The 24,811-nt window shown below is 36.1% G+C and overlaps 1 protein-coding gene across 2 annotated transcripts in view; it reads left to right on the top strand.

Moving 5' to 3' along the window:
• Window positions 1–24,811, top strand: part of ADK (adenosine kinase) — a 265,378-nt gene that overhangs the window by 65,060 nt on the left and 175,507 nt on the right. For both annotated transcript variants that reach the window (XM_005481465.4, XM_005481466.4), the window contains exon 4: window positions 4,986–5,064. In XM_005481465.4, coding sequence (XP_005481522.1) covers window positions 4,986–5,064 — 79 coding nt within the window. The remainder of the gene's footprint in view (window positions 1–4,985; window positions 5,065–24,811) is intronic.

Here is a 24,811-nt window from a genome sequence, read left to right as displayed (position 1 = left end):
TTTATGGAGTGATTTCATAGACAATTGGACACAGGTTAGTTAATTTGAAGATTTAAGTAGATTTTTTAAAAAATGCAATTAAAAGGATCAAACATCTAACTGTCAGCATATTAGTCTGGCTCTTCTCACAGCTGAACATTTAAAGCTATTGCCATGTCTTAATATGACTGCTTCTTGCCAGTAAAAATAAATATCTGGCAAAGGTGTCAGAATCACCATTAATTATGATTTTTAATTAAAATCTAATTAAAAGTCATCCGACACCTTTAAAACATACAACATCCTTGTCTACCTCCCTCTCTTAGAGATATCAACAATGCCTGCATCCCCAGCTAGAACATAACCTTAAAAAGAAAAGGAGTTATAGACTTAGGTGCAGCTTGCAACATTTTATTGATTATTTAAGAGGTTTCCATCTTAGTGGTTTTGAAGATTTTTATAACACCAAACAAATTATAAAATCCACTGAAAATACTTTATTATTGTTATATGAAATAGCCTGATTTTTGTCTTACATTCAGGCTGTCATTATCTGGTTATCTGACATTCAAAAGGGCAAAAAATAGTTTTCTCTCCTCTCTACCTGCTTTTGGCAGGTGATTTTTTTCTGTGTAGTTCCTGCTGATGTGTGCTATTGAGTACATCTTAGGTAATAAGCAGATATATCAAAAGATATCCAGGGCAACATACCCTGCTGAAAAACAAGAGATTACTTTTCTCTATTTCTTGCAGATAAGTAGCTTCTGACATATGCATCAGAATTGTTTTTTTCTGGTGCATTGTCAGTATAAGACTGGTGTTCTGTGGCTATTTTACTGTTCAAAAAGGGTTTTTTTGTAGTTTAATATAAATTATGTCATAAAACTTAACAGCATTACTTGAATTGCTTTAATTTTCCGTAGTGTCGCTCCACTGCCTTATGTTGCATGGTTTTGGTTGTAGGGAATGTTTTATGTGCTTATTTTTCTTGTCAGTTTGATTTTGGAACCATGGTGAGCCATACATGAGTGTATCTGTTGCTGTGTAACAAGAAGACAGTCCCAGCTCCAAACCCCTCAGAATTTGTGTATAAAGCAAGTTATGAGAGATGGGTATTGATCCACGAGAGGATTGCCAGTTATTAGGCTGGAGAGTAGCCTCGGGAAATCACACAGCCTTGCTGATGACTTTTTTATGACATTATGATGAAAGATAGTTTGAAGGAAGATTTAAAGTAGTTTTGCTAATAGTCATAGAAAATTCTAGTAACTGGACATTGGATGATATCATGGGTTAGTGAGAGAAAAGCTATTTTTGTTGACAGCTTTGTGCCTGGAGGCTGTTGTAAATGTGAATGTAGCGAATGAAGGATGGTATGTTCAGTGCCTTGCACTGCAGGGCCTTGAAAATGTACAGAAGTGACTTGTGCTTGCATTGGCTGAGAAGGGGCTGGGAGAGAGCTGGGGTGAGAGGCAAGAGCTGGTCAGAGATGACCAGCTGACACAGATGGTCTTTTCAGGTGTCTGAAGGGATTAGATATTACAGCAAAAGCATTTTTCTCTACAGTACAGTAAATCATGCATTTAAAAGAGGTGCTATGAGAAGGAGTAGTGTAAGGTTTACACGTAGTTTAGTAAGAGCACACAGAGAAAGTGACTAGTGATGCTCAGGTTATGAATGGTCTGAGAGTCAAACAGGGTGTTGCAATTGTCAGCAAAGATATTTACTGGGGGAAAATTCTAACAGCTGTCTCCACATTGAGGTAACAGTATGGCATATGTTGGAAGAGTCTGTGACTTCTAAAAATCAGCCTCCACCTCCTGTGAAGTAAGGAGGTGTATTTTGTTTAAAAAAAAAAAGGCAGATTATATTCTCCTTCTTGTTTGTGCTCTTTTGTGTAATAGCTTCTTCTACTACCACCCTATAATTTTTTTTAATAACCATTAATTCTGCCAAAAGTGAGGCTAGAGAACAGCCTCACCTTCCAGTATCAAGTTCAATTAGGAGTACATTCTCTTTTGAAGAAGGGGAAAAAAAAAGCAACTGACAGATGTGTTATTGCTTTACTGTAACTGAGCAAAACATTAACATAACCCCTTTGGTCAGTGCTAGAGGTGATCATCAGTGCCACAGCTGAAAACATATGCTGCTGCAAATGCAAACTTCTTTTTGTTAAAATATGCTTTAATGTGGTGGACAAATTCATGGTACTAAAAATAGAGGCCCCTTTATATGGTGCCGATTGTGGGATTTATTATTCTGTTACTTAAGGTAATGGTATGTTGTGAGGTCAGGAAAAAGGTCACAATTCTCAGATACAGAACAGCCTTAGAAATACCCAGAAAAGCCAGCGACTATGGAACATGAAGCTAAAATGATATTCCATTATGCTCATAAGGTTCTAATTTTCTTGAATTCTCCTAAGTGTGATAACAGCTTAGTTGTGAGGACACACAGCAGCTCTGTTCAGCATTCCTGAGTCATGGAGCAGTTTCTACAGTTGGACTTGCTTCCTTCAAGGGGAGGTTTTCTAAAAGGAAGCTCTGTGTTTCTGAGGCCTGCTGGAATGAGTTTTCTCTGTGCAGGTCAGGCAGGCAGCGCTCAGTGACAGCGTCTGAGTTCCCACGCTGCCTGTGCCATCTGCTGACTTGGGGAAAAATGTCCATCTGACTGTTCATCTTGAGATAAAAAACTGTGAGCATTCTGAATTTTGAGGTCATTCTTGATGCAATTCAGGCTCTTGTGGATTAAACCAACAGAATTTATGTTGTCTTTCTGTCGTATCATGGAAAGTGACCAGCAAAATTTACTTTAGTTGCAGCTGTATAAACTCATTATATTTCATGTAGCAGATATTTAGAGATCTTAAATTCACCATCTTAATTTGAAAACAAGGACATACATGTTTTTATGTTCAATCTTTTAGTGTAACCATCGTTTGTCTTACTGTATTAAGTAATTGTAAAGTAATTTGCTCAGATTATTTATTAGATTGCATAGCTGTCACCTTGAAATTTTTATAATACAGATGTTATTTTATGGCAATTTCCAATTTTTTTCCTCCAGATTCAGAAAATCTGTATTTTATTCTTCATTTGAACCACAGGATAATTATTTGAACACATACTTACCTAGACGTAGTGCTGCTTACATGGGTGCTCAACTCAAGTATACTGTGTTTGCAAGGTTTACCGTGCCATTAAATAATGTGGACATGGAAACTTCTTGAATTTCCTTTAGGCAAAAGAAGTAAAATATCAACTTGCATGCTTAAAGATATACAAGAATACAAAAATAACCATGTGACTGCACAGTACATACTCAAATTGAGTGAAAAGGTAAAATGTCAAGTAAATTAAAGAAAAAATATTGCCAAAATACTTAATTGGTTCATAATGGTTTGTCTTTGCTTGAAAAGCAATTGTTAAGAGACCTGTTGGGTTTTGTTATTTTTTTTCCCACTTTCAGCTACTTGCTATCATTTAAGGTTTCAATTGCTTGACTTAGAACTGGTGGATAATTAGTAGTGTGGATAACTGTGAACAGCATATGTAGTAATTTAGTTCTTGATTCTTTCTAATTGTCTGCCCATTGGTAGTTCACTAGGGGTAAGTAGCTCATTATTCAAACACTTTAAATGGAAAGTACTGTAAAAAGAAAAATGCTCTTATTAATAAGATGGTATTGAAAATAAAAACGTTTTAAACAAACAAATCACTGTTTGACAAATCTATCCCCAAAGCTGTTGTTCACATAATATTAGAAGATTGGAGTTGTGAGGAGGAGAGAAAGGGTGGGGTTGGTAGATGCACTGTGATTGAAATAAAGATGTGTCACTCCTTAAAATGATGTTAAAGGTAAACACAATAAAATGTGTTGGAATATGTCTAACTGGGCGAGCTTTGTTTGTTGTTGTTAATAAGCATTAAAGGCAAATCCATGCTATTAAAATTAGGGTAATGAAAGTAATTTTGAACCTCATAATCTGCAAACAAAGTTTACTGTAAGCATTTTGACTGGCTTGCAGGAGTACTTCTGAGTCTGACATCTTCTGAGGTTGCTGGTCCTGCTGTTTGATCTGCTCATTTTGAAGTGTACTTGGAAGTGAAGGTCATGATGCAGTGTTTGTGCATAGCCTTCCTGCAGACTCCATTACTCCCTCATTCCAGTTCCCTATTCTAGAGCCTGTGACCAGAGAGGAGACTGTTCTTGAGTGCTTGTATCCTCTGATCAGAGCTGTAGCACATATCCTACCCAGTGAACAGTGCCTTACAGTCACTGGCTCCCAACCAGAAAATGTCATCTGAAATATGAGGGTAGATACTTCTGTTAGAAGTTCAAATATTTGTTTTAGTATTCAAACCTAATATACTACTGAATGTTGACAGAGAATTCTATATTTTCATAGTAGAATGGCTTGAAGGGTTTGAAAGTTCACCTGGAGATACCTTTTCTATTATCAAATTTTCTCACATACTGCTGGATTTGTTCATCAAAGTTCTTCACCTAAATGTGTCTAAATGTACTATGTCATATGAAATCTTAAAATATAGCACTACTGTTTGGGTTAAGTTAATTTTGAGCTAGGCACCAGATCTCCTCAGTCTTCTCTCTTAAGCTAGAAACAGAATATAAAATTTAATGAGGTGGAATAAGCATCTGAATATCTTCATTTATGTATTTTTTCTTCACGCGTATGTTTTACCAATCTAACAGTTCAGCTCTAACAGTTTGCAGTTGTGTTTATGCTCCAGATAATTTTTTCCCCCCTGGTTGTTTATTCCACTTGCAACTTTTAGGTGAAGAGTTCAGTTTGATGTCATACTTAGAGTTTGTTCAAATCACAATACAAAATGCATTTTTCCTGCTTGCATTATGTGTAACAGTCAATCTATGTGAATTTCTTGTTTTCAAGTAATGTGATGTCATCTACTTCTAATCTTCATTACTTGTTTTGGAAAAAAAAATTGCAGAATTTAACTTTTTCCCTATTTTTCTCTTAACAGATTTGAAGAACTTGTGAAAAAGTTCAAAGTAGAATATCATGCTGGTGGTTCCACTCAAAATTCCGTTAAAGTGGCCCAGGTTTGTTCTTCCTCTGCAAAGAATGATTGATAATTTCAAGTGCTGTGTTTGAATCTGCTCTGTGTTGTCTGTTTCATCATGAGCACTGCAGAGTGGCTACTTGTGATTCTGTTGCTCAGCCTATGCTGGTAGTGTTGTATGTGACTTGTTTTGTAGTTGTGCTCTTTAGTCTTTCCACAAGTGTTCTGCAAAGGTTATAGCTACACTCCAGTGTACCAAGAGTGAAAAGCTTTTGTCAAAGATGTGTGCTGAAGAAGAAGAGGCAAGGACAAGGTTGCTAGCTGCAGTTAGGAATCTTACACTGGGAAAAGTCACAACGACAGTGGTTAAACAGAGAAGTTGTGGAGTCTCTGTGCTTGGAGATTTTCATGATGTGCCAGGATGAGTCCTTCGGTCAGGCAAATGTAAATTTGAGGCTGTCTCTGCTTTGACTGATATGTTAGACTGGAGAATTGCAGAGGTCCTGTCTAGCCTGCATTGCTCTGTGATTCTAACCATATTTATCCTGTAAGAACTTCAAAGTTTGTCCATAAAAGACTGAAACATAAAACTTTCTTTTATACAATGGGAATGTTTCTGGCTATGGGTATGACGAGCAACAGTAATGATGAGTTTAGTTTCAGGTGTGTTAGGTTTTCTATAACTAAAGTATGCCTTTTGTCACAACAGTTTCAAGCACATACCTTGTGTGCATATTTTCATATTATGAGAGATGTAAAAATTCTGTTAAAAATACACAACTGGCACTTAGGAGCTTCTTGTAATGATCCTGGCATATTAACTTTGAGGCTTCCTATGTAGTTAAAACTGACTGCCAGATAGCATTAAATGCACATTTGGAAGAAATAAAATTATATTATAATAAAGGTTGCTCCTCCCTTTGCCCCCCATAAAAAGGAAAAATTATTGTCATAATTACTGCTCCTTTCTACAAAACAGTTGTTGCTTCCTTACTAAAGTTTTCATTTTCAGAAACCCCAAATGTCTTGAAAATATTTTGAATTAAAAAAAAAAAAAAACTTGCATATGTTTTAATGTATATAGCATTGTCATTCTGAAATGGGGATTTTTTAAAATATAGTCAGCATTCTGAGCTTTTTTTTTTTTAAACCATGGGGTCAAGACAATTTTTTGCTTTTGATATTTCTGAAAGATCTCTTGATCAATGGAGCTCAAGTTATTGGAATAATTTTCTGTTAGATATCATTGGTGCTTAACCTGTGGCAATGGTGTAAAGGTGGTGCCTTTTCCTGATAGCTGATTAGAGGAGAACCTTTTGGAGGGAGTTCTGGAACTGTTTGTTAGTTGAGAGACGTGAAATTCTCCTTCTGTTGCTGCATTTAGTTTGGGGAGGTTTACAAATGAATGTATGTGATAAACTCTGAGTTTCTAAACCCTGAAGTGTTCAAAGAGCCCAGGATTTTAATTCCATCTCTTCTTGAAGTGACCTCTGTGGCATTGGCTAATTTATTGGTAAACTAATACGAAAATTATTAATTGGTAAACTAAAACGAAACTATGTTTCGTTCTTTAACTGTCATTAATCTCTCAGTCCAGGCATTGTTCAATAATTGTACTATGAAGTACACAGAACCCATATAGAGTCAAGGAAATAGATGAAATTTCAATCAGTGTAATGTAGGTATTTCTGTGTCAATATGCCTTTCTTGCACTGAGCAGGATTTGTCAGTGAACGTTTCCTTTATCTTGGCTCAGAGCTGGGAGCCTCATTCAGCTCCAGTTGCCATCTGGAATTGTATTTGTCTCCAGAAGGTTTGTCATCTCCTAGTTTCTGTTTTAAATACGATTGAAACTTAAACAGTTGTGCATGAATAACATAACATCACTAAAAGACTTTAAAAAGAGACATGGGAGAATGAGAGAGAGGAAAAAAGTGAATTCTGGAAATCTTGAAAGAAGCTGTTATTCTGTAAGCTTTAGCAGAAGAAAAAAATATGGAATGATAGGGAAAAAGTAGTTGAAATGTAAATCAAAAATTAAATTAGAAATTCTGGAAGAGTTTTTGCAGCAATATTCATTTGCTTATTGGAGAGAATGAGTGTGTAAGTAACCTTAGAGAGAGCCAACTTAAATATATATTAATTTGTTGAAAGTAATGGGAGAAAAAAAATGATATTTTGGGTTGCTTATCTGGTGACTGAAAAGTAAAGGACCAATAAATAAGTTCAGAGTGCTGAGGTAGCCACACTTGGAGTGAATGTGGATTCTCTGTGCGACGATGCAGGGACGAAGTCCTAAGAACACAGCTCTTACTAATTTCTCAACATTATGGGAAAAGCTTGAAAACATGTGCTATGAGAGCCAAAACCTAAAAGAGGTTACTCCAACTGTGTAAAAGTTGGACAGAAATAATGAGATGTTAAAGAAAGGCATCCTTGGAAGCCTGACTACAATGAAATGCTACTGAGTCGAATGGTTGGAAATGAGCAAATAGGCCCTGAAGTCTGACACATTGCTTTTTTAAAAGCTGAGCTCTCAGTGGAAAGAGGAGTGTAAGAGGAAAAGTGCAAAAACAAAAAGATCAAATTTAAAAAAAGGGAGAACTTAGGAAGTAGCTCAAGGTTATGGAATTGTTTGTTTCAGATAGACAGACCCTCTTTAAAGGTCAGAAAAGAAACACTATGTTGAAACAAAAATACCCAAAGGCAATGGGTGGAGAAACTTCAGAGTATATAATGTGTTTAAAAAGGGAAAATGAACCTGTCAGATGCTTGTTTACACGGTGTATGGTGATCATCTGGTGATCATCTGCTCATGGTGTGTGAACACATCATCATCTGTTACATGTGCTCATATATTTTGGATATTTCCTTTGTACCTGCAAAGGTAGTATCATCTACTCAAGAAATGCTCCCTCTCTGTTTCTGAGCAGGATAAGCCAATTTCTTAAAGAAAAAAAGAAAAAAAAGTCTTAGAAATACTGTATTTGTCATGTGTGAAAAATTTGTGATGGTAATCACAGAAAAAGCCAATAGGAAGAAGTTTGTAATTTTGAAGAAAACTGGGAAGAAAATGAAACTTAAATCGTGGGGTTTGGAACTAAAATTTAAAGCAGCATAAAGTATAAAGCAAGTGAAGATTTTAGAAGTTTACAAAGAATTAACCAGAATTGCAGTTAAGCTGTGAAGAACAGAGTTGGATTTTATTTTTTTTCCAGCATGTTAACAGAAAGGAAAGATGTGAAGTGCAGCCATGAAGGAGGAATTTGGCTGGTAAGGTACAAAAGGGAATCTCTGTGTTTTTTCAGTGTTGTTTTGCAGCAGAGCAGGAGTGTGTGTGGCACTCTGCAGGACTGAACAATATTTGGAGAGCATTGTGGAAATCAGAAAGCTGAAGGTTTGCCCTGTTGACTGCCCAAAACAGACATTTTATGGACAGGGTATCTCAGCAGGGTCAAAAAAAGAGAGAGGTCTGGACATATGAGGAACAATAAAAAAGTTGGGGTTTTTTTGTAGAAATGCTTCTGAGCTACAATGGAAAAGACATAGTTCCAGGAAATGAAATATGGAAGCAGGGTCATATCATACATTAGAGGGAAAGCTCTGTAAAAGGAAAGGAAAGACCAAAGGAAAAATTCCTGTTGCAGAAGAAATACAGAAGACTGTTGGAGTAAGCGTTGAGAGGATGGAGGATAAATGACAAAGAGGAAGAAATTCAGAAATACCACACTCTTCAAAAGTGTGTTATATAAGCATTTTTATCAGTAGAATAATATTTCTTAAAAATACCTGCAAATGGTGAAAGGGAGTACCAAGAACAATGCGCAAGTATTGAAGGGCAGTGCTAAAGCTCATTATGGTTAGGTTTTCTGGAATATTCAAGTTGTTTGAACTGATCCTGGAAAGAGTTAGGGAATCATTATTTTCATGGCTTGACTCATGATATGAAAGGGGCAGGGGGAAAGTGATTGATATATTCCAGAAATTACAGTAGCAAGCATAAAAATGGAAAAGATAAAATAAATGAGACAACAGTTTAGTCATTCCTTAATAAGATTAAATTAACAGCAAATTATGCTTCAGAAATACTAATTAATATTAGGAGAGTAATGGTGACAAAAAGAAGTGAAGAAAGTGGAGGCAGAATATGAGACAAATGACAAAACTGAGAGAAAAGTTAATAAGTAATATGGAAAACCGGTATAAAAATCCAAATGTTGCTCTGATTCTGTATTCCCTCACTGTCCCATTCATGTTTCTTCCTTACTAATCTGCTTTCCTTGTCAACTCTAATTCTTCTTGCATGTAAATTTGTTCACCTGCAAAATAAAGATGGGTAACTACGACAGACTGAGTACTTATGAGGCCTTAAACAGAAGTCTTAGTGAAGCATCTTTTTGTTTGAGACTTTAGTACTCACTGGAAAAATAGGGACAGAATGTAAACAACAGGAAGAGGGTAAAAGGAGTAACAAAGGGCTCTCCTGACTGCAATACAGTACAGAAAACTGATGGAATCCAGATAATCAGTGAAAAATGCAGGTAATGTGCTTCTAAAGGTGCTGTATTACTATTAGACCCAGTTTTTGGGTTGTTTTTTTTTTCCCTTAACTCACCAATAAGACATGTTGATAACTTTGCTGGATCAAATTTCAATTGATCAGGCATCAGTCACTAAAAATTGCTTGATAATACTTTGGAAAATGAGGACTAGAGAGGATGACTGAATTGCAATCCTTTCATTTCTGGAATAGAAACCACCGTTTAACTTTCCTGTTGGCTTGGCATTAGAATTATCCATTTATACTAACTTTTAGTTTTGCTGTATGTTTGAAGTTGTGATGCATGCTTAAGAACAAGAAGTGTAGGGGTATCAAATTGAAACTGCAGTGTGCTTCTCTGACCTTTACTTGTCTCATTAAATTTTGGCTTTATATCTAATATGGTATGTGACATCTTGCTTTAATCCGAGCTCTTGCAATCTCTCCAGATGATTGGATCCATTATATTAAATTTATAAAATATGCATACATGTAACTGCATACAGTTCATAAATAATGTATTGTTTTAGGGTTCTGCCAACAAACTAAATTCAGATTCATAGAGACAGTGTTTTACTGCTACTCAGCTTCCTTCCATAATTTTAGTTAAGTCTGTGCCCATCTAACAGCAGACATTGATCTGGAAAGGAAAAAAAATTCTGAGTCTTTTAATACGGCTTATGACTTGAAAGTATGTAAAGCAAATAGCTTACACATGCAGAGAGGGCAAGTATTGCTGACCAGGCTGTATTTGCATGATTTTTATCAGCATTTCTTTTGGTTTTAGAGTGCTGAGATTAGAACTGCAAGAAATAGTCTTTGAAGTTTTATCTTTCTAACACAAGTGCTGGATTTCAAGTTCAATTTGATAGAATTTTATAACTTGGATTTTAAACTACACGACCTTGGCAACAAACAGCACATTTTCTTTCTTGTTTTTCTGGAAGTACTCATAAAGAATGCCACAGTCTTCATCCTCAGAATGGGTGCTCCTGGTATTTGTCCTGTTTCTTAATAGTTTATTTTTGTTCTAGCAACTCTAGTGTTGCTGTGAATCTCACTTAGCAGCTAGAGAATCCTGTATTGTTTATTAATCCTTGGTAGATTTGTGAAATTCTCATTACACAAGTTTTATTACTGCTGATGCAATGTGAGCTTGGAAGAATGTAGCTTGACACATTTCAACTTGAATTGGTAGGACTGGCAGGTAAAGGGAAAAATGTAAAATAGAATTTTGGGGAAACTTTCATATAGATAACTCCTGGAAATTCACAGTAATGTTTGTGTAATGACACCTGACAGAAGCATCATAACTCCCTTTTTCTTTCTGCATTACTTCTTGCTATCTAATTGTAACCTTTCAATTTTGGAGCTGTGCAACATTTTTGGGAAAAGCCTACATCCTGTCATTAGATACTTTAAAGAAGTTTGGCTTTAAGATAGAGTACATCTTTATTAAGAGTAAATAAAGTGTTGATTGGAATGACATTTAAATGTGGGATAACATTGACAGAATAATATGCTAAATTATGTTGAGCTTTTGAATTCACATCAGGGAAGTATGGCACTTTTCTGAATATCAGTCTCTATTTCAAGCACTTGTAAATTAATCCAAATTTTTCTTCTTCCATTATTATTAAATTGTTCTGTTAATCTAAAGGGATTGTGTGTTTTAGCATTCTAATGAACTCATAAGTATGAGAATTTAGCTTTGAAAAATGAACAGATTTGTGCTTGTTTATAAAAAGTAGTATGCTCTAAAGGCTTAGAAGTATTTTAAAGTTTTACTACTTGTTATGTGTGTAATTAGCCAAACTTTGGATTTATATTAAGCACGTCTGTCTACTGGGTCACTTCATACCTAATCCAAAAATAATATGTAAAATTAAAAATTTATCTATAAAGAATACTTGCAGTCACAGAGCTGCATTTCATAAACAATATGAGCTGTAATCTTCTAAACATCTAAGTAGCTTCATTGCAACTGATTCTGTGCTTTTAAAATAAAGTTTATTGCTGTTTGCCAAGAAGTGCCCTTGGTTAAACAGTTCTTACTGAATGTAATCTACAAGGTCCATAACACAGGGTTCCATCAGTCCTTTAGTGGTTTCCTCCTCACTCTTTTGTCATTCTGTATAAATGAGCATATAAGTGATGAATTTAATCTTTTCCTCACTTGTGAGAATTTCTGGATTACTTCTCTGTAGTAGATTAGACTGAGGCATAGCAGGAGGCCAGATTTGGCTCAGGAGCAGGTTTCAAAATGTATTGGACATGCATAACTGGCATGGAGATAATGCAAAGGCTACCAGAGGGGTCACCCCAAGCATACTCTCAATTTTTTCATGTTGATGGAACTTTGCAGAACTGTCATTTTTTAATGAAATCAATCATGCTATTGACTAGAAATGTTCTGCTTAATTGTGTGCTTGAAATCACTTACACAATGAGTAGCTTTCTCTAAAAACTGTTTCTGGACTATCACTCCAAGAAAGTGCAAGTGAGTCCCCTAAACAACTTTTTCCTCCTACTTGGTGAAGCAGAGAACATTTAGCTCTGTATCTTTCTGACCCAAAGGAAATAGGTAATTTTTTTTGCTCAGAGAGGTAGGTTTTTTGCTTTCTGAACCATTTGGACCGGAATGTTAAATTCCTCAAAGTTAGTTTTGGCCATACGTTTGATATTCCTTAAGCAGCTTCATTTTCATTCCTTAAGCAGCTCTGCTCATATGGGCTTGGTGGCCCCATCAAACATGTGTTTCCAATATTTTCAGTGGTTTAATCCAGCTTTTAAGAAAATGTACAAAAAAGGTCTCTAAATGATTTTCTGTTTGGTATGGTTTAATAAACACAGGGGTAATAACCTTACCCTCTCTTCAGAAAAAAAAAATCCTGAGGTGTGTGCTCCTTTCTATGCCTGGTCTCACACACTTGTGCCATGCTGGGGTAGCATTCTCAGTGTGGTCTTCTGTCAGTGCCATGTGCTGTCCTGCAAGTGCACATACCTGCTTCTCAATCCTGTCCCATGTAAAATAAGAGAAACCGGACAAAGTGCTGAGACTTAGATATTTTTTTCTTATTTATACCTTACTAAAATTTAAATGCTACTAGTCAGTTAAGTGGATTTCTTAAACACCTGTCCTCAATACTCTGTGTGATGAGTCCTAATCAATGAGATGTGTATGTGCTCAAGGAGTAGCAAAACATGCCACAGAGCTAACAAAAACAGTCATTTAAGTTTGTCCCTCTGGAAATACAGCAGTGGCTATTCCCACTATGGCAGAGATGATGTCCTGTTGATGGTGTCACAGCAGGCAGTACCACATGCCAGTGACATCAGTTTCCTGAACTACTCTCTCAAGCGTGTTCTGTCACTCATGTGTGTTTCTGAATCAGTGATGTGTCCCTGCTTGTTACAGAGCAGACAGCCTTTCCTCATCAGAATTAAAACATGCAGCTTGGGAAACTGCTGTAATGCCTAAACTGATCAGTACAGATGTCAGAGAAATTTTGTAACATTTGAGAGTTGCCTAGATTTTTTTTTTCTGATTTTTTTGTCTTAGAGAAAATTGCCAGACCTTTTACTCAGCTGTAGCTAATATGATTTTCAGAGCCTTATTCAGAGCTACGTGGACAGTTCAAAAAAAGCAACAAAACCTTTTCATCCTAATGACAAACTCTGCAAAAATGTAAGCAAATTTTCCCCCAGATTACAAAACTGGGAACTTGTCAAGCTTTGTTTTTTGTGCTTGTGAAGGAAGCTGATCTATTGTTTATGTGGTTATGGATCAGCAGTGGACTGGAGGACCTGACTTGTTGAGGCTGCTGATAGTGGGACTTTTTTCTGTAAACTGGAAAGTAGCTGTGTACAACTCTGTGTATATTTATAGACCTGGGAATATAATTTCAGCCAGTATCAGGATTGTCAGAAAATAAAGGTTCAAGGAGCCTGTGACACTTTGGTTTTCAGATTTTGCAATGCCAGGTCCCTAAATCTGTCCTCTCAAAAATGAGTGTTCCAGTTACACCACTGTCAGTTTGAGAACAGACTTTGTTAGATGGTAACTGTTTAGCAGTGAAAGATAAATGTCCATATGTGCATCACTTTGGTGTGGAATTGAGTGGTTCACTGCTGGTCCCATGGACTTGTCTGTCTGATGTATCAGAACCATATTCACTTGTTTTTTCAGGTCTTGCTCCTGGTTAGCAACATCAATAGCATTGTAGGAAGACGATCTTCAAAGTGATTTTGGATGTGACATATTTTAGAAAAACAGAGGAGTTGTACCATCACATTCCTGCTAAATCCATTCAGATAGAACCTTGAAACTTTCTCTTCTTCAGTGTGTTTGAGTGAGCTTCGGCGTGTGTATGCAGCCTCTGTTCATCCGTCCAAAATGGTCATTTATTTCAATGATGAGAAACTGTTTCCATATTCTGGACTAATCAAACATCAGTCACCCACATGGAATCAGAAGGCACTATATAAATGGTGGCAGTTGGTTTTTTCTGGGTATACATTTCAGCTGCCTGCTGCTTGACTCACCTTATATGCCTCTTTAGCTATCATAACATCTTTTTTTGAAGCTGTAAAAACTTTTTTGGATTTTTCAAAAGCAACAAAGGAATTTCGACTCTGTTTCTAAGCTATTGTCTACCTGAATGCTGAATGAGCGAACTCAAACTTCATTGGTGTTTGATTGTGTTTTTCCCTGAGTCAATGTCAGCTTTAACTTGCTATATATGAGTGATATTAATTAGCATGTTCCTTAATTTATCTTATCCTGAAAATTAAGCTGTTTCTAGGCAATGCAGTAATTAGTGCAGGCTGGGATTTCTCCTTTTCAGCAAAAATCTGTAACCCACAGTAAGGGGTCCTGGTTCCAAAGGTGCCATGATGTGAATCCCCCGATGTTTTTGTGTGTAGAATGACAATGGGACTTTGTCAGAACATTTTGCCCCATAAAACTTTCCATGCAGCAGTGGGCTGATGGCTTGACTGACATTTATTTGACTTGCTCCCACTGGTTGACACTGGAAGGAGAATGAGTGCTTGATTTGGCAATCTCAGAAGAGAGGGTAAATCCCTGTGCTTCACTGATACTAATTTGGCGTGCCACTCAAGCCTTGGGAGCTCGGGAGCGGTTTTATCCTTAGCAGCTCAATAAGTTACATAACTACATCTTTAGCAATTAATTAATGTTAAGTGAAGTGGTACAGTGGGGAGTTAATTGCCCTGGAAATCTGAAATGCCAAGTTAGAGAGGTTTCTTGCGCATCTTCGGAATGCTTCCTGTTGGAAGTATACTTTTTCCTCTCCTTAACACAAATATCGACAATCTTGCTGTTAGCTAAGAACTCCATGCAGGTTTTATGAGGTACTATTCCTGGAAATCATTCCCTCAGAAAGTTTAAATATATTGGTATAAGTTTCTTACACTTTTTTTTTTGTTGTATCCACAGATTTGTTGCCTGAAACCATTCTTTTCTTTCCTTCAATGATTTGTGCTCAGTCCAAGAGGATCTATGTCTGTATTTCTACTTTTGATTACTGCTAACTTACATTGTAGGCCTGTAATAAATTAGTATATCTTTCTCTTTCTTATGGATATGATGGAGGTAATAGTGGTTTACCAGAATAGAAATTTAATACAGGAATTTACTTAAACTTTTTAACAGTGCACAGAGGTAAGAACTGATTTGTCAGGAGGTACAGTAGTGCTTTTTTTAGGATCCTGAGCATGATTTCAAAGGGACAAATTGTCAATCACATGAACAGACTGTGATACAGTGGCTTTTGCAGTGACTAGCATTATGTGCTGCTTTTTTCAAAGAAAGGATATGTGATAATGCAATGAATTCCCCATAGAGAAGTCTAATCCTAGGACTGCTCCATTAGCAGTTTACTGACCCATATGAGTAGGCCTATAGGTTATCTTGTTATTGGTACATATGTCTAGTTAAAAAAAAAAGAAACAAACAAAAACTTTTGTAAAATTTGATCTCATTGATATGCATTGAGTTTCACAGTTTTATTTTTCTTTCTGCAAAATAAAATTTGGAGGGATTAGGCCTGTTATCATCTCAACTGTAGTAGAAAATGTACCAGAGTATTTACCTCATGTTGCTGGAGTTCCATTCAAAATGGTGACAAGACCTGAAGGGTAAAAACATGGCTCTTGTATAATGTAAATTTGTTAAAGCACAAAAAAATATGCAGCAGCTCCACTTAGTTTTTTGCTGTACTGTACCTATAAAGTACTGAAAGCTGGTAGTTATTCACTTCAAGTGCTGTGCTTGTGTTCTGCTTTTAACTGAGGGGATTTTTTTCACTTGTGAGTGAGGAAGAGACCTTTATGTGTAATAGCTGCATTCTTTATCCTTTGCCTTGCTATGCAAGATCCTGTTCCTAAGGATCTGTCTTCCACTCTTCCTCCATCCTCACTGGACTAACTGAACAATGTCTGCAGTATTCAACTTGTTTGCTTCTACACAGTTGTAGTTGTTCCATTTTTCGGGTAAGAAGACTACTCTGATTTACTAAGGCATCTTTAGGAGTTAGATGCAGACTTTGTGGAATTGAATGGTATTTAGTTATGGAAGACATACTTTATATTACATACATATCAGTATAAGCAGAGTGAAGTTTATAGAGATCCTGTTGAAGTGAAATGAGTACACCCAATTATACTGAGCTTCTTCATGACATGACAGTCTGACAAATAAACTAATTCAATAAAATGATTTACTCTTGCTCTGCCAATGGTAGCATTAATGTGTTGACACTTACTTGTAAACCCTAAGAATACATCTTTATCTTATTGTCTTTGTAGTGGTGTAAGTGAGCTGTATGATCAATTAAGTTGGTTAGCTTGTCTTTTAAAATACAGCCTGAAATCAGTGATCTCATCTTCTTAATTTGTAAATAAAATAAATGGGTTTTAGTTTTTAAAAAACAGTTTTTGAGAGATCACTGGAACTTTTAAGGTCAGCTATGATTTTCTGCATCTTTTGTGGATTACATTATGTATGACTCTAGATTAATTCCATAGTTTATAGTGGATAATTATTAAATGAAAAAGGAAACTTGTTGTTATTAATGTTTAACATTGTTAGTATTCATTGTTCAAGTTTTTACAAGACATTGTATACAAATAGAGACTACAGTGCATGTGACAGATGAAGAGAGCTGACTTTTGTGTGGCCTCAGCAGTTCTCATCTGTGATCTCAAAATGGGTGAGTTTATTCTGTAGCAGCTGCTGAATTGCTGCAGCCTGCAGGCTGGAATACAGAGAACATAGGTGCTGGTTTATTTTAATTTACCAGGCTGTCACCTAGGCTAGCTCAGTAGAAACGTCGTGAGCCAGTGAATTGTTGCTGCAGTGAGGACAAGGGTTCCTGGGAAAGGGACTGGGAGGCTGTTGCTTGAACACCCCTAAACTCTGCCATGGAGATCTGTTCCTTCTGCTAAGTCAGAGCTGGTCACCAAGCTGAGACCCCAGGAAATCAGCTCTGCCTCCCTGGGGGATGCACATTGCAGGAATTCATCGGCATCATTCACTGCGGTCCAGCTGTGTCTACATGGGCCCCTGCACTGTTGTGAGAGGGAATTTGATCTCAGATTATTGCATCCTTTGCTTATGAATATTCCTAAAGATAATTGAGGTAGTCCAAGATTCAGCATTAGTCTAATTACAGAAACTGTTCCCCACATTAATTTTGGGAATGGTTATCATTCTATATGAATGATATGATATGATATGATATGATATGATATGATATGATATGAATCTATCTATTCTATATGAAATGCAGGTATCTTGATGACATGGTGATATGCATTACCTTTTAAAATTGCTGTGAAAAGTTGCTAACTACTGCTGCTTATAACAATCTGCCCTACTCACATCTTATAAATGACATAAGATGGTAACACATGATTAAGTCTTTAGGGATTGCCTATTTAAGTCACTGTGAAGTTTTTCCAGCTATTACTTTCAAAACTTTATTAAAGGAAATATACAGAATGCCAAGAACACTGCAGAAATATACTTCTGCTACAATTATATCTAATACTTAAATATTGTATCATTGATTGCATTTTTAAACAATTACATACTTTACAGTATATGAAAAGTTTTGGTTTTCTTCCAAGAAATTATTCTCAAATAATTAGTCTCAAGTAAGCATTTGTCTGCCTATTTAGTTAGGTTCATAACCTTGTCAGTTTTTTTATTACAAGCCTTGGCCCTCTAAACTGGGAGCTCATCAAATTTTACCATTGCTATTGATGAAGATATATCTACTTTTTAAATTCTTTGCAGTAATTCTGTAAGAAACTGTATGCCTTGTTTTCCACTAAGCATGTTCTAGGATCCAGAGATGTAGAATGAGCTGAGACTGATGGGTCACAAATAATAGCAAGTTGGCAGGAATCAAAGGAAAATTTTCTCTTTCTGCTACCCTGTTTCTGGCATGGTTGGATAATGGCTTTAGGTATGACACATATAATTTTTTCAGAAGAACTAACATGATTTTAAAAACTGTAGCAATGACAGTTTTTACATTTACATACATAATGTAAATTTGAGCTTTATGCGGGGAATGCTGCTGTGAAGTAGACTAAGTGTGATTTTCTGTGACAATCTAACTGTGTTAGAATTGTAGACTAGATGACTCAAAGCTGCCCTGCTAAAAATAAAGCAGGTTTCTGTTTTAAAATCTGAGCTGTACACACAAATTCAGAATATATATGCAAATAGAGAAAAAAAGCAGGCTTCTGTCCATGAGATATTTTTTGTGGTATTTTATTTAACTCTTATGTACAGTTCAAAGATTTGAAGATACTGAGAATTAAGATACTTAAAAGAATAGATAACTCTGACCTGGTCATCAGAAGCTGTTTCCAAGAGACCCCTGTGTCAATAGCCCGATACTTTTCTTGCAAACAGAAGAAGCTGAGTGGAGCAATTAATGTAGGCAGCACAAGCTTGACATTCAGGTTTGCTTTTGTTAAATATTGTGGCCAAGTTAAATTTTAGAATCAATTTAAAGATTAATAATTAAATTCTAAAGCAGCTTCCTTCACAACATGGAGAATGGCATGGCATGCTTTATTACCCATGTTTAGGTATAGTTGTTGGGTATTTTCCAAGTCAAGCAAGCAATACTGTGTGAGATGATTGTTTTTTAATTGCAACATGATGGAGTGAATTGGCATTTTGGGTTCTCTGTTTTTCTTTTACTCTTGTAATGTTTTTAATCTTGTAATTTTTCCTATCCATTCTTTGAGACATATTGATAAACTATTTTGTTAGTCATATCAAGATGAGTTTTAATTAATTTTTCTTCTTTTCTAGAAGACTTAGAAGGAGGGGAAGAATTTGAAGTCATCTGACCTGGGTTCTTGTCAGATTTTTCTTATTTAATTAGCATTATGAAAAGTGTCTATTTTTTAAGATGCTTTTAGTCAGATGAAAGCAGGGTTTTGCCTATTAAAATATAAATCTGTTCCATCAAAGACACAAAAAAGACATAAAATTGTTTTTCTAACTCATGCTCTGAACTACTCTCTGACCACTGACATTGAAGTTCTCTTTTATAATGTGTCTGGCGTAATAAGAAGTGACCTCTTCCACTTTCCATGGTCTCTTTCCATGCCTTTTTAGTTGTGAGCATGCAAACAACACCAAATATTCCCAGTTCTAAAGCTATAATTTAAAATTATATGGGTGAGGCAGCCAAAATAAAAAAGTTTTAAAATAAATCCCACCCTGTTCTGTTCTTTTTAGGGCTTTTTTGATGGTTTTGCTTTGTAGTCTAGGGGCTGAAATGGCTTCTGACACTAGACAAATTCTGTGCAATTTCCTCTTCACCCTGAGATCTCTGCAAGTGTTTGCTTTGGATTTGTTCTCTAATACAAGCTCACTGTGCCTCTTAGGAGTCTGTAATCTTCCCTTGTTCTGATCTGAAGAAGGGAACATTCCTTTTTCCAAGGGAGCCACTCCAGGTTATTGTCAGGACAGTACAAATACCCCTCATCTTAAAACAGTGGGACCCAGACTGCAGTGGCAAGATGTCATTACATGGAAGTTTTCTTTTTAGAAAGTTTTTCTGCTTAGGGAGGAGCTGATAGCTCTTTGTTAGTACAGAATGTGTCTGTTGCTGCTTATTCTGTCAACAAGCAGCAATCTCCACTGTCCTTATGGAAAGAGTACCTTATAAACAGTTCCAAACTGTTCCTGTTTTGCTTTGGTTTTGGAGTGTGCTTGGGAGTGTTGTTGCTAGACATAGGATCCAGCCTGTACTATGGAGTTATGTTTGAAGTGTAGATATTTGCATCTCTTTCACTCTTTCAAGGAGAGTGCTTTTTTTTTTTTCAATAGTAATATATGTAGCATACAAGGATGAAATATAATTTAAAAGTAAGGGAAGATTAAAAATAAAAACACTTGATGCTTCTGTATCTTTCTCAGTGAATGATAGCTTTTCACTTCTGAAGAATCTGCTTTAGAAGCATACTGAAGGACAATTCCAAAAAATGCCCATCTTATGCCTTTCTTGTGGAGCTATTCCACTTGGCCCTTTCATTAGTTTGGCTTTGGATGTGGGTAAGCATTAATTATAACAGGGCTAATATTAGGGTTATAATCAGAGGTGTAATAAAAGAAGAGGTGGAAACAACTTTTCCACAGTCATGTTCATTATTTGTTTGTCTCACATCTCACGGATCCAAATGCTGCTGCTGCTGTCAGTAGCAGTAAGTTTGGTAATTCCGTAGTATGAGAAGTGATATCTTTGTTGCATGAGCTGTCTTGTATGGAGTCTTTCAGACTTCTGGCTTCTTCTCCATGGTAGTTTGAATGCACATGAAACCCCAGGAGGTTATCGAATATTGCCAGTATGCAGACATGAAATAATTGTGTCTTTCCTTTAAGGCAGTGCAGGGAACGTCAAAGGCTTCTGAAGAATCTGAACATAAATGAAAATCAATATATTTGGACTGAATTTAGTGTAGAACTGATACCAATGGAAAGATGAAACCTTTGCTAGAAGTTAGTGCTTCAAATGTCACACTTTGTGAAAAATTATGTACAGCTTAAGGTCTTCAGTCTAGGATAGAGCTTTTAAAATTTGCTTTTTATTGATTACAAGTCTGTGCTGTTAGTGTGATGCATACAGAGCTTACATTTGAGACTTGCATTATTCTAACTAACAGTCATATGCCTGGAAAAGACCTAAGGCTTAAAGTAATGCTTTCTGGTCCAGAACATGGCAACTTAAGGTTCAGCTGAATGTTTCAGTTCTAAGCTGTTGTTTTGCACACTATCACATACTGAAACTGGCTACAGAGCATGGTGCTAAATGCCAAAGCTCACTGCTCTACCTCTCCCATGATGGCTGTCCTCCACAGAAACAGAGGAGCTGTTAAAAATTACAACTGGAAATAAATAATCAGATTTAGAGACAGAAGGAAGTCATTTATAGGTATGAACTCTAATGTGTGTATCCTAACAAGGGCTAAATCAGGCAAGTCAGTGTAATGCAATATATTTTATGAGAGTTTTATGTCATTTTGGAACATCGCCTAGACGTTTTTCTGATGATCAGCCTCCAGAAATTTTCTTGCAAGGAAAATTTGTGACCTCAGATCTTCTGAACCACCTGTAAGCTTTCAGTGGTAACTGAAATCCAGGTAGCTATTCACTAGCTACTTATGATAACAACTATTTTTTATGTAATAATTTTTACAGAGTAAAATAACTACAGATGCAAGAAAAAAACAAGATAAACATAGTAAAGTGTCCAGACAAGACTGAAAGGCAGCTAAGCCGAAAATAAAGACTTTTGGGGTTGGGTTGTTTGGGTTTCTTTTGTCTTTTGGTTTTTGTTGTTGAACCTTCAGAAATATTTAGCTCTGTGGTTGGGCTGGAAGGTAAAAGTATTTGTTCCTGAGGAAGTGGAGCATCGCTTGGCAGAATGCTGTCCGGCAGTTTCATTTCACCTACTTTCTCTTTGACCTTCTAGAGTCTCATTCCATACCTGTCTCTCAGTATATTAAGTTGCATGTGCACCCATCAATTTCTCATGAAGGTGATTGCGAGGGGGGAAGTACTAGATGAGAAAAGTCAGCTTTGTCTGTAGAAAAAACCTCTCTTTAAAGTACTTCCAATAACAACTTAGAAATAAAAAGATGTACAATTGGGATTGATCCACAATACTGTAAAATTTCTCAAAAATGTGCCTGGGCTCAGCTTTAGAGCAGAGTTATTTAATGGTAGTAGCAGCTTAACTTGCATTTACTCGTTTAGGTTTTTTGGATAATGAAACAAAACAAATGGATGTTTTTGTTCAAATATGTTGCTTCACTTTCAAGACTGTTGATGTTTCTTTAATAGGAAATAAAATATCCTGCAAGCACAAGTAACAGCTTTTCAATGTGTACCAACTTGCTGTCTTCAGTGCAGTGTGTGTCTAGTTGTTGTAACAATTACATATCTCTGATAGATCTTCCATGGCATGTGGTGCATTACCTAGACACCATGCAGTTAAGGTGAGGAATCCTGCTAAGATCCTTTTCTTCTGTTGGTAAACTCAGGCTTTTAATGCCTGGTCCAACTTGTTTGAGTGTTGGGCTTTTTATGGTATCATATTTTCTTTGCGTAAGTTGAAAACCCCATCTTCTAGATGACAAAATAATTTAGGGATCTGTTAACTTCTAATTTTAAAACAGTGATATATTGATGATTATGTGAGTAAACTGGTTTTGAAGCAATGCTTTTGAATTACAGCAAGGCAGACTTAAATTTCCACTGAGACAAATAAAAAACAAATTGTTCTTCAGGACACAAAAAAAAGTATTATATCAATAATTTAAGTGTTTGTTTTTATCAATAAAATGGAAAATGATTGGTTTACAAATCTGTTTTGTAAGAATCAAGTCTTCCCTTGTTCCTGTGAATTTCAGGAATTATCACCTCGTTCTTTTCAGAGGAATGTTTTTCTGAGATTGTACTTCAGGTAAAAGTGAATAAACTGTAAAAACCCCATGCCAAAATATGAACCACCTTGACAAGATATGGATTTAATTGCATTACTTGAGTCTTTGATGAGGGAAGTAATCCTAGTCTGCAGATACTACACTTCTGCTAGTTCTGGCCCCTCAGTTTGGGAAGGACGTTGAGATGCTTGAACACATCCAGAGGAGGGCAGTGAGGCTGGTGAGGGGCTTGGAACACGAACCCTGTGTGTTTGTGGAAGGACGGAGGGAGCTGGGGATGTTTAGCCTGGAGAAAAGGAGGCTCAGAGATGACTTCATCACTCTCTACAACTCCCTGAAAGGTGGCTCTGGTCAGGTAGCGTTGGTCTCTCTCACCACACAGCAAGTGACAGAACCAGAGCACACAGTCTCAAGCTGTGCCAAGGGAAATATAGGTTGGATATTAGGAAAAAGTTTTTCATGGAAAGAGTGATGAAGTTCTGGAATGGTCTGCCTGGGAAGATGGTGGAGTCACCATCCCTGGATGTGTTGAAACAAAGACTGCATGTGGCATTTGGTGCCATGGTTTAGTTGAGGTGTGAGGGCATCGGTTGGACTTTGTGATCTTGAAGGTCTCTTCCAACCTTGTGATTCTGTAATATAACTTTTATAATAAATGTCAGGGTAAGGTTTTCAGTTCTGGAGCTTTGGGGTTTTTTTCCTTAAAGAGCTGAACCAGCATGGTAATAAAACTGAAATGAAGGAAAGATGAGTATTTAAATATCTCATTTGGAAAATGAACTGGAGCATAAAATTTAAAATATCATCTAGCAAAAACCAACAATTAATTCTGCAGTTAGTTTTACTTCAAAAGTCTTTTTTTTAACATTTTAGGTAGGTTTTTCTGTATTTCTGTCTTGTTAATTTGGGCATTGCAAGAATGTATTTTCAAAGTTGGGAATTTAGAAATTGACACAGGGTTCAGTTCTACGGAGCACTGTAATCCCATTGCCCCTCCCTCTGCATTTCTCAGGGTTTCCTAGCAGTGGAAAACATACTATTTCCCAAATATATATAAGAATCATGAATGTATTCACACTTGAAAATACCTGGTGCTGGGATTTACTAGAGGAAGACTGGTATCTCTATGAGTTTAGGAAACAAAATATAGAGAAACTTTTTCTTTTCCTCTGTTAGAAAATGAAGTTTCACAGGTGTTTTGTGATGTTTCACACTCTCAGCTATGTTTGTCAATGAATACTTTTTCCTTCCTATGAAATGCCAAAAGATTCCTAAGTGCCAGCTTTTTAAGGGCCTGTACCAATTGAGCCAAATTGGAAACAACATCAGTTAGCTCTGTATTTAATATGAATCAGGCAGAGAGGCTGGAAGCAAGGGGTTAGAAAAATTTCACTTTCTTTAGGTATTATTGTCTGAGAGGTAGAAAATTAAACACTTTGCAATGTTTTCTTCTTTTTAGTACTTCTTAAAGCATCTACAGAAATGAATAAAGGTCTAAAGTCTCCTGTTATCTTTAAATGTTGAAGTTACGTTGAGATTAATTCAGATTAATTATACTTTATTCAGATAAGTTCGAATTCTGTGAGCTGCATTACAGGAGACTTGCTAGAATTAGTACAAGTTGTGTTACAATTGTTTTGCATTCTTTATTTCAAAAGAAATTGCAGAAGCATCTGAATATTTGCTGTTAACTGCTTTTGAAGCAATATGCACTGTTCAGAATATTTAAATAACTAATGAATCCATTTATAATAAATCTTTCATACTTTGAAAGAGTATTCAAGATGAAGCCTGATAAAAGGGAAAGGCTTTTGTGTTGTAATCTCATATTTCATCATGCTTTTTGGAAGTTGCATGCTACAAAAAGGATGTTTTAAATTAAAAGTAGTGTTTGTGGTTGCTTGAAAGTTCTTAGAAAAAAACCACTTGGATGTTAACAAAAATGGGATCCTGTTGGCATTTTCCATTCCATGCATGCTAAGTCAAAAGTGTAGTATCTTAATATGCTACAGGGAATTATTAAAATCACAGAGTTATTTCCTAGCCAAAACTTGAAATTATCTGCTAACTTTCTTGCTGTAATTTAGTGCTTAAAAATATGTACAATTTAACAGAAGTTAAAATTGTAGATGGTTTCCAACCTTTAAAATAATTCCCATTTGGTTGCAAATTTCATTGCAATTAGAAAAGGCCATAACAGTTTTTAGTTTTATTTAAGACATAGAAGAATAGATTTAATTTCCAAAAG

Source organism: Zonotrichia albicollis, chromosome 7 (genome assembly GCF_047830755.1).
Source record: "Zonotrichia albicollis isolate bZonAlb1 chromosome 7, bZonAlb1.hap1, whole genome shotgun sequence".
Classification (NCBI taxonomy): Eukaryota; Metazoa; Chordata; class Aves; order Passeriformes; family Passerellidae; genus Zonotrichia; species Zonotrichia albicollis.
Note: the sequence above shows the minus strand (reverse complement) of the source record. Positions and strands in the feature narration are given on the sequence as shown.